Source organism: Stegastes partitus, unplaced genomic scaffold (genome assembly GCF_000690725.1).
Source record: "Stegastes partitus isolate 25-593 unplaced genomic scaffold, Stegastes_partitus-1.0.2 Scaffold1509, whole genome shotgun sequence".
Lineage (NCBI taxonomy): Eukaryota > Metazoa > Chordata > Actinopteri > Pomacentridae > Stegastes > Stegastes partitus.
Genome location: NW_007579240.1, coordinates 72,313 through 83,387, shown reverse-complemented (window position 1 = coordinate 83,387; position 11,075 = coordinate 72,313). Strand labels below are relative to the sequence as shown.

Below are 11,075 nucleotides of genomic sequence, written 5' to 3'. Positions count from 1 at the left end.
CTATAAAGACGTCTACAACTACATGACTGAATCGTCCTACTGGTACGAACCTGTGTGTTTCTGAAACAAGGCTCCAAACTTCTGTCATGCATCAAACTTGAAGCATTTCGTGGAAAGTCCCATCTTTAGGCAGACATCGCCAAATTAAGTTGATAATGCAGAAGTCATGGTGATGTTTTCTGAGCCATATGTCTGTGCATGTCACAGTAAAAACAAAACATTTAGAATACGTTTCAGTATGAAACACTAGGCTTTCATCTTTAAAGGTTTCTGAGATATCGTAAGTGTATGACCGGCAATTATCAATATATATTTTTTTAAATCTCAAAAAGTATTGGAAATGGAAATATACGATTGTGACTTGTTTAAAAAAATACAAACAAAGACACAACTGTAACAGCTAGTTGGTATGACCATTGGCTAACTTTCCTCACGAGAGAATTGAATTGAATTGAATTGAATTGAATTGAATTGAATTGAATTGAAGAACCTCACTGGCAAACGCTGCAGGATCTCTTTGTAGACGTGCTGGTTGATGGTCTGAAGGGGAAAACTCATAGTTTGGGTTTGAAATATATCTTTTGTGACACCAGTCGTGGAACCTTTCTGACACACCTCGTATATCCATGTACCGTTGGTGCACATGTGACCTCCTTCCGTCTGTAATGTGTGTGTTTGTGTTTTCAGGTCAGAGCAGGGCAACATCCTCACCTGGTCCCACATCAGCTACTCTGTCCAAGGACATTCGTTTTTGGAGGACTCCTATGAGGCAACACGATCAGTCATGAGAGAAAGTCAGCTGAACAGAGCGGCGATGTCCAGGGAGCTTCTCGTTGTTGGAAAAACTAAGGCGGCAAAGAAAGAGATGGCTTAATACAAGACATAACAAATGGATAATCACAAAATCAGAACATGATTAAGAATCTATATTTAACCAACAGTGACAATATATTACATTTCAATATTTGATTTGATAAAAGCATTTGATTCTATTGCCAAGATGACAAACTAGTCTCAGTAACAGCTGAAATGTGAAAACTAATCCATTTTTGTTAGTGTGTTTGTTACTCTGTGTGTTACTAAAAAAAACAATAAATCTGATCGCTAGCAGAAAACTGTTTTTGTGAATTTTATCTTCGGATCAGCAAGTGATGATATGTCGGTGCTGTAGAGGAAACAGTTTGTAAATTTTTGTGCAGCTTTGTTCAGTTTAGTGATGAGTGTGCAATACGGTGGCCGACGGGGGCAAATGACGTACATATACACAAACGGGCTGCATATAAACAGAAACGCGCTGCAAGAAGAAAACGCTGCAAACTCTAAAGCTTCCTGGTAGACGGCTGCATTGACCTTGAACCTCAGAAAACAGAGTGGACCAACACCAGCAGATGACATGACACCCCAAACCATCACTGACTGTGGAAACTTTACACTCGACCTCAAGCAACGTGGATTCTGTGCCTCTCCTCTCTTCCTCCAGACTCTGGGACCTTGATTTCCAAAGGACATGCAAAATGTACTTTCATCAGAGAACATAACTTTGGACCACTCAGCAGCAGTCCGGTCCTTTTGGTCTTTAGCCCAGGCGAGACGCTTCTGTCTCTTGCTCAAGAGTGGCTTGACACAAGGAATGCGACAGCTGAAACCCATGTCCTGCATACGTCTGTGCGTGGTGGTTCTTGAAGCACTGACTCCAGCTGCAGTCCACTCTTTGTGAACCTCCCCCACATTTTTGAGTGGGTTTCGTTTCACAATCCTCTCCAGAGTGCGGTTGTCCCTATTGCTTGTACACTATTTTCTACCACATCTTTTCCTTCCCTTTGCCTCTCTATTTTGGACACAGAGCTCTGTGAACAGCCAGCCTCTTTAGCAATGATCTTTTGTCTCTTGCCCTCCTTGTACAAGGTGTCAATAGTCGTCTTTTGGACAACTATCAGGTCAGTAGTCTTCCCCATGATTGTGTAGCCTACAGAACTAGACTGAGGGACCATTTAAAGGCCTTTGCAGGTGCTTTGAGTTAATTAGCTGATTAGAGCGTGGCACCAGGTGTCTTCAATATGGAACCGTTCCACAATTTTCTAATTTTCTGAGATACTGAATTTGGGATTTTCATTAGTATTTAGGTATACTCATCAAAATTCAAAGAAATAAGCATTTGGAATATATCAGTCTGTGTCTAATGAATGAATATAATATACAAGTTTCACTTTTTGAATGGAATTACTGAAATAAACTTTTTCATGATATTCTAATTGTATGACCAGCACCTGTATGTTTCGAGCTATTATGTATTCTGAACCAGTATCTTTCCACTGAACCTGTTTTGCTTTTTTCTACTGAGCACAATCCTTGAAGATAACATGGCCGGTTAGAACTGGTTCACATAGTGGGAGACAGCGGAAATTCCTCTTTTCAATCAGTTGCTTCAGATACACGCCTTCGAAACACACACACTTTTATTTGATCCAAGCAGTTTGTGTTTACATTTCAGTGAACTTCCACATGAACAGTGGTTAGCCTGTTCATGTCACAGTAACTGGCCAATTAAACTCAGTAGCGTACAAGTCCAACCTCTGACTGTTCTGTACGGGGCAGTCCCAGCCCAAGAACATATCTGTAACCTGAACCCAAAAACAACTCAGTTCAGCTGGAGATGGGATTCCTGTCTGTCCCTCTGAATTCCAGCGCTGCAAAACTTTACCTGTGACCTAAATAAATTCTACATCTGAGAACTGAAGAGTTCTCCGGTTTGTTCTTGGGCTTCCAACTAAAGAATCGGGTCTAACAATATTTGCGAGTACAGAACGACCGTTCATCACTCAGTCAGCTTGTTATTAATGATATCAATGTCAATTCAAATGCTAAAGCTATGTTTTGATTATCCATGAATCTAATAGTGTGGATAAAATGAATGCAGGACTTTAACAATGGCTGGAAATCACAATATGGATGGAAGTGAGCTGCTTGGCGGAGGGCTGCGCTCTCTAAGTGCTTTTCTAGTTTTCATTTGTACTGATGTATGGCACTTGTATCTCAGTGCTACTCCATTAGGAAGAATACAGTTGTATTCCATTTTTAAAAAAGAATCTCTGGACTACGAGATTTCGTGTCCTTCTGCCAAACGTCCTTTTTTTTTTTTTATCCATTTCTTTTTGGTAATTTTCTTTGTCTTAAGTTTTCATGAGTTTTACCCACCTTCTGACATTAATACTGTTTCGAAGAAGTAGTTGTTTTTTTTTGTAAGAGCCCATTTTAAGCTTCTTTCCTACACATGACACCACAGAAAGTCAAGCATCTCACTTTTACCAGTTGGTTTCTTGATGATTCTCTGGGAGCGATAGAGATTCTAAGTTATGGGAATATGTCATATCTGCAAACCTACAAAACTACTACGATCATGCAGTGACAGTATTGCATAAAGTATGCGCTGCCACGGGGACTACATGCATTCAGTTGGTGATGTAGAAAAAGCATAAATATGTTTTTACATTTTGTGCTGATGTGAGCCAAGGCCCCTTTACACTGCTGGCACAGCAGCTAATGCAGGGGTGTCAAACTCTGGCCCGCGGGCCAAATTTGGCCCTCTTTGTAGTTATATTTGGTCCGCGAGACAATACCAAATGACTACTAGAGCTGCCCCCAGTATTATACTGTACAGCGCATTCACCGCTAATACTACAAATCCCATAATGCCCTGTTGTTGTTTTGGCACATCAATCAGGACAGGACCCAGAAACTCCCTCTCCTCTGTGACAGTAGGCATAGCGACTTCACACTACAACTGTCACTGTGCCATTGATGTGTTTTATTTATAATTTGATTTTGCATGTCTCCACTATTAACTTACATATAATGTATGGTAATAAGCGTTGCTTGTTCCATATTCAATGTTGAAGCAAAATTTGTTTCTGTCCATATTAAAAGGTTCATTTATTCAATGTTGGCCCGCGACTTTGTTCAGGTTTTAAATTTTGGCCCACTGTGTTTTTGAGATTGACACCCCTGAGCTAATAGAACACAGATTGGAAAATTGATGAATCCATTGGTATTTATCACAGAGAAAATTCTATCAACAACTGTTAATGTAAAAATTGAACTAAAATAGTTTTGTCAAATTGTACAAAACATTAGTTAAGCAGTTAGTCAGTAAATAATTTCAGGTTTGTGCAGTTGACACACTCAAAAGCTCTGAACATGTTATCAACCACTCAGCTTCAGCCAATAGACCGGGTGTTGAATTCTGTGGTAGGTAGGACAGCCTGGCTGAGTCACACTAGATTCACAGAACCCCTCCTCTGGTCATTTACTTTAATCCAGTCCGGAGTATGTTTGGAAATCATTTTTCAAAGCCTCCCCTGTAAAAATTACAAAGACATAAAAATACCAACGTATAGGAACTACTATGACGATGAAAGCTCACAGAAGGGCCCAGAAGTTTTCTTTCCTTACTCCTGTCAGGGCCAGACATATGGGCCTGTATGACTGTGGTACATGTTGGTAGTGTAATGCATTTCCAATAAATCTGACACCAGAGAAATCAAAAGCTGTACACCTTTTGTAAAAATCATTTTATACTTTTTTAATGGAAATATTTACTAACAACTGTTAAATAATTCCTCTTGTAACTTCCACAGAGGTGTGAAGGATCATTGTACAGTAAGCTTTACACAGTATGTACATCCTCTGTCTCTGCCAGGCGCACACATCAATGCAGCATCTCCTTTATCATTAGACAAGTACATTTACAGTCACATCTGGAAGCCGAATGCTGGGTCCCTTTACATAGCGCCCTGTTTCAAGTCAAAGCGTTTACAAAAAGTAAATATCAGCATACAAAGAAAAAAAAAAACCCACATTTTTCTGTATTTTCATTAAATTAAACTGGTACATTCACACAGAAAAATAGTTAATCTGAAAACAACTGCAATGCAAATTAGCTCATTAGAACCAGAAAAGGTGGGAAAAGCGATGCTGGATTTACTCAATAAATGAACTGCTTTAAACACTCAGGTCATAACATGACAGGGAAATCTTCTGACGGTTTGGCTTGTTGTCATTTTACCACAGACTGTATAAGCAGTGTACCTGGTATGCAATCTTATTTTAAAAAGTCATCCTTGCATCGAGTAATGTCAAAAACAACACAAAAAAAGAGAAGAAACTATCAGACTTTATTGTCCGTGCAGCCAGTGGGAAATGCTGAAGCTATGTTTGTGGTAAACAAAGTTAGGTTAACTACCATAGGTCTCATTTTATTATTTTTTTAGATAATTTTGCCTACGTAGAGGTAAAGTGTGCAATTCTAGTGAAAGATTGTTGATATTGAGCTAGTTAGCATTTCTACATAGCTGTCATGTGTCAGATTTACAGTCTACTGCTCCCCATCTCACCTCCCTAACCCCTTCACCCTGTCCTCTGTGCAAGCATCAACATGAACAGGACACACTGGAATAGTGTCGTGTGGATCTGTCCGAGCCACTTTGTTTGCTTCCCATTAACAGAGCTGGAGCTGAGTATGAACATGAGATTTGTTTCAACTCGCAGCAGACCATGAGGAGATATTCACTGAATTTGACCAAAAAAAAGTGTATTGTATGTAGTAATTATTGTAATTAGACTTCACCTTTAGAGGTCTAATTACTTGTTACTTTTACAACCATATTCTTTTAAAACAAACCCACATTCAAAGAGTTTGTAGATAAAGTGGGGAAAACGCTATTCGATTTGTTAATACCAAGAAGGAAACACAAATATTTGGAAACTGTAGACTCACCAGTTAGAACTGCAAAGTAATATCTCAGACTAAGATGTCCATTTCATGTTGAACAAGGACCTCTAGTGGTTTGACCTGCCTTCCTGCAGCTGTAGATGTGTTTTCCAGGGTGTGTCAGTATGCAGTGACATCACTGTTACATGTGGCTACAGTTAACACTTTAACAAAGATATATAGCCTGGAAGTAGGATGATCATTTAAAGACACGTCAATCACACTGAGCGACAGGAGGTTCCACGTTTCTGTTCTGACTCTGTTTTAATGGTGGGGACCATGTTTGATTGTCAATTTACCGTATGGTTCTGTGTCTTAGCTTTTCTTTCAGAGCAGCTACTTCCCCTAAGAAACTGCAAAGACCAAGTGTTTCAGTGATTTAGGAATGCAGTGTGCGAAGCATGTTGAGTAATTTCAGTTACACAAAGAGGATTCTGGCTCTGGACCTGTTAGTATCAAACAACATGGTGGTTAAAGGGACCAAGGTCCAAACGCTGCTGACATTTTGAAGTTTTTGCACAGTCTCAGTTGCATGCAGAATGCGCTTTGAATTTAGCCACCCTATTTGTAGCTTTAGTCTGTAACAGCCGCATCTGCTAAAATAATAAATCTTACTTTCAAGGAAACCACATAAACCTACAGCAAGATTTCTTCAAAAACCCTGAACTGTAACAGCAGATGAAGTCCACTCTGTTAAGGGAATGGAGCAATCCAGTCAATGTTCATAGAGTTCAAATGCCTTTTTTACCCAGGCTAAATTCCTACCAGGGCATTAGGATCGAGTGTTTAAGCAGCAAGTTTACACATTTGGCCTTTTTCTGCAAATCTACTAAGCAGATTACTTCACAATAAGTCCCCTAAAAGAACTGTCTCTTGACTACTGTCAAAATGCACTAATGTTGTAGGTGAGGGGAGCTTTTTCAAGACAAAACAGCTTCTTTGCTGCCAAATATGTGCCATCATATGAGCTGCTCTTTCCCTAAACAACTCTTAAACACATTTAGTCTCACACTGCCTGAAAATGAGATCTACTTCACAATGACAAGGCTCTAATCATCAAGTCAAATACAAATGCAATCTCCAAAAAAATCATAGGTTAACTGTCCCGACTGAAACCATTAGCATCAGTTAGTCTGTCTGTTCTGGTGCTGTTCATCTAGTGAATTATTAAGCCGTTCAGTTACATGACACCTCCAGTGGAGGACAAAGGTCAGATCTCTGTGTCTCCTCCTTATGGGCCTATGAGGCGCTAAATATTCAGGGGAGTGTGTGGGGGTGAAACACAAGACAGAACAGAGCTCTGGACTTTTTAAATAGTGTATAGCAAGCTAGATCAGGATGTCTTATTATGATGGCCCTTATACTATCAATGGGTCTCATGACTCAGCAAGATTCAAGTGCTTTTATTCTGCACCTCTTTAACATTTCCTGTGGGGATTTGCTCCTACAAGTGTTTAAGGTAAAGACTTAACTGTACAAACGTGTGGTACATTACTTGTTTCAGATTTTTTATTTGTTTGGATATTTGTTGTTTTTAGCGATGTGATCATTAGCATCAGCAACACCACAAAATGCTACAAAATTGTGCAAGATTTAGTCAGAAAAATGTTGGAGGGGAAAGATGCATCAAAGTGCATAAGGAAAAGAACAAATTCAGCTCAACAGTATGGCTGCCAACAATGTGCCATCGGAGCAGCCCTACACTGCTATAGACGTGAAGACAGAATGGCTTGATCTTAGGTTAGATGCTTAGAGACGATGGAGGGGGGAATACATATTACAATATATTACGTAACATCATTGGTTTTTGTAATAGGATGACCCTATGGAGGAATCATGGAACAGGTCCAAGCCATTCACGAATCGTGTCCACACTTGTCAGATAATTGGTAAATGCAAAACGTTGTCTACTGTATATCACTTCTACACGAAACGGAAGAAATGCTGATATGGATGGTTCCTGCATGAGGCCTAGTGGTCAGTGGAGAAAAAGGAGAAGTTAATATTAATATTAAAAGCCAAATGAGGATGTGCATTATGACACTAGATCAGTAGTGTGTTCAGCCTACCAAATTTTAGAGAATTGCACAGAACGTTACAAGAAAAATATGGTGGCCCAAAAGAGGCACCGAATGCTTCACATGCGTCCTCGGGCTTTATGTATGTGTCAAGGCGACATGACAAAAAAGGAGATTGAAGTAACAACTGACACGGTCCTTTGAAGATGGGAAGAAAGAATATTCAAACTGTTCGAATGAATATTCAAACATCAGACTGAAGTAGTTTGTGTTGTGGTCCAGCAGAGAGCACTTCTAAGGTTCAGCTATTGACCTGTGGCAGCACTTATTTTAAACTACTTCAGACAAATTAAACTGTTTGAAATAATGAAAGCCTTATCTTTTGAAGAAGTGACAGCCAAACAGAACGTAATGGTAAGTTCGGACTTTAGTCAGATGCTGAGTTGAATACAAACAAAAGACAGGTTGACTTGCTCAGTGCTGGAGAGGTTACAGCCAACATCTCTACAGTAGGCATCTTAACAGTTCAGGGGCAAATGAACAGTAACAGTTATAGACAAACTCGTGTAAAACATTCACGCTACAGTTTGACAGAATGCATCGTCACAGTGGACACAGAGTTCAAAGAATCCAGAGCATGCCTTGTAAGGTTTTAGCATTTTTGCTGTCATCAGATTGGGGAATGAGAACTTCTATTCCTTACAGAGTGTGATGCAATCTTTTTCCATGGAAGTAATTGGTAGTCTAATGAGAGCGAAACAGCCCCAGATAACCCATTCCTGCCTCTTTTTGAAAGCTAGACTTGCTTTGACCCCAGATGTAACTTATGTAATGCCTGATTATGTAACCAATCTTGGCTTCAAAACCAGGATGTGAACAAAAATGGAATACAATGCGGGGCTGAGTGGGGGCTCCAATGTCAAGATGGCCAGTGGACCAGGTGTTCCAGCCACAACTTCAACAGATAAAGGGAGATTGGGGAAAAAAATCTGAAGCTGGAGGAAGATCAAAGATACCTTCATGAGGAGTGAGTTCACACAAGAGAGAGTAAACTGGTGGAGGAGGAGTTGACATGGAGGGGTGACACAAGGTCTGGAAAGTTGACATGGAAAGTTTAACAGAGCGATTATCTGTAACCATAAAAGTCAAAAAGGTGGAAAAACAGCTTGAGGACAGAAAAGCACACAAAGTTTAAAGTCACATTTACACGGGTCTCTTGTTAACCGTCTATGTCCCCCTCCTCTTTCAGTACTACAGTATAGAACACTTGCTAAAGCAGCCCAAACCGAAGAGTTGTTGACCTGAGGTGTAAAATGATCCAGTGTCTTCACACACACAAATAAATAAATGTACATTTAGCAACTCTCTGTCACTTATTGCTATAACACAATAGTGATCCAACTGAAAGACAGACTGTGAAAACATGTCCATTTGCTGTTCCACACACTTAGGAGTCTGGTGGGTTATTCTTTCAAAACAGAAAGCCCACTTGCTCAGAGAAAAGATCAGTGATATATTTCTAGGAGCAGCAGATGGCTTGGAAAAACTAGAAGAGGTACTGACATAAGGTCAAACTGCATCAAAGGATGCACAGGTGATCTCTGGGAAGCTCAGAGCAAAAACGCTGGAGCTACAAGCACTTAACGCCAAAGATGAAGCAAAAACAGGAAAGGTCACACAGATTAGAGTATTAAAACATCGGCAAACAGAGGAGGAACGGTCTTGTTGCACACACCAAACGTAAAATGTGAGGAATACCAGGTGAAAGTCAGTTTCTAACTACAACGAGGCCATGGTTCTGAGTCATAGATAAAGTACGCAGAGGGCAAGCTAGACAAACTATGTCAATGTCATCATCAAAGTCTCCTTAATAGACCTTCATTACCAGTACCACTGAACATTTTGGCGCCAGTATGGCAGAGAAATAAAGCAGGTTTCAAGTCAGTGAGCCCTACCCTAAACACAGAATGTTGTGCTCAAAATGCCTGGTTCAGTTGCCCTAAGAAGAAAAGCAAGACATTTTGGGTTTATCATGATAAATTAAAAGCACATTCAATCACACTCACGCACATGGAAGTTTTGGAATTCTCAAGCAACTGTCATGACAGACGTGGAGCTAAGTGCAGAGGAATGAAAAAGTAATTGCGCTTGTTGCAGAAAAGAGATGCCAGGTAGACCCAGCAGTATCCATCAACAGCTGGCTCACAGAGAAGAATCCCCACCCTACAGGGAGTCCCAGCATTTAAGCTGCTACACCCTTGCTCTGTTCTTCTCTCCTCGTTCTTCTGGCTTCCTCTGTCTTCTCTCATTCTGGGATCTGTAGGGCCATCACTGCAGGTTTGGTCTTGAAGTACTGGTTGAAACGTAGCACTGCATACCTACAAGAAACAAGAGGAAGACAGGGTTAATGGCACAAAAGGAAGACTCCAGCCTTAGACTCCTATTGAAATTGGGTTTATTCTCACTTCTACATGTAGACAAATATAAATTATAATGATACTAAATACGTCTACACGTTCTTCCATCACATATTCTGCAAACACGTTGGCATCAAATGTCTGGTTCAGTCATAGTCATGACAGTAGCTGACTGACATTTGAGAAGTGTCATTGATAGGAGACACACTGTCAACTGTGGCACAATAAATCCCTAAATATTTGATCCAAGAGAAAGCATTTATGTACTTTTCCCTTTCATGACAGCCATCTGGGCAGATGCACCATGCTGTTAAGTCTGTGTTCCACTCTGAAAATAGAGCCTATCAAACTAGGTTAACTATTTTCCACTCTGACAGTTGATGCAAACAAGCACAAATCACAGCTCCTGAAAACTAAGAACCTGTAGTGTCATTCTCTTACTACACAAGGAGAGATAAATCTAAACATGCACTAGCTGCCCCCCAGGGGTCCCGCTGCAGTGATGTTAAAAGAGTATTCTGACAGCAGCAAGTTGTCCTTTAATGCTAACACTCCATATGTTACTTTGGAAATTCAATCACAACTTCAGGTAACTAAGGTTCTGACTCACAGAGTAATCAAATTACAGATTTGGCAAAACAACAGCAACAGTGCCTACATAAAATGTTCACCCCCTTTGGAAATTGTCCTCTTTTATTGTTTTTCTACACTGAATAACGGTCATATTATTTTTATATATATATAGCTTTTTTTGACAAAACATTACAAAAAAGACCCTTTCATGTCACAATGGAAAAAGATTTCTACAAAGTAATATCAAAATGATACAGAAAATAATGTCAATATAAAACGTAAAATAAGTGATAGGTCTCT

At 39.9% G+C, this 11,075-nt stretch overlaps 1 protein-coding gene and 1 long non-coding RNA gene across 2 annotated transcripts in view; one reads left to right on the top strand and one right to left on the bottom strand.

The window, feature by feature from the left end:
- Positions 1-1,115, top strand: LOC103370993 (uncharacterized). The gene is made up of 2 exons (XR_520915.1): positions 1-42; positions 688-1,115. It is a non-coding gene; the product is annotated as an uncharacterized LOC103370993 (long non-coding RNA).
- A 3,443-nt stretch (positions 1,116-4,558) lies between these two features.
- The window catches only part of etnk2 (ethanolamine kinase 2), a 29,493-nt gene continuing 22,976 nt past the window's right edge, over positions 4,559-11,075 (bottom strand). The window contains exon 9 of the mRNA XM_008300195.1: positions 4,559-10,163. Within this exon, the coding sequence (XP_008298417.1) occupies positions 10,091-10,163 (73 nt within the window). The 3' untranslated portion in view covers positions 4,559-10,090. The remainder of the gene's footprint in view (positions 10,164-11,075) is intronic.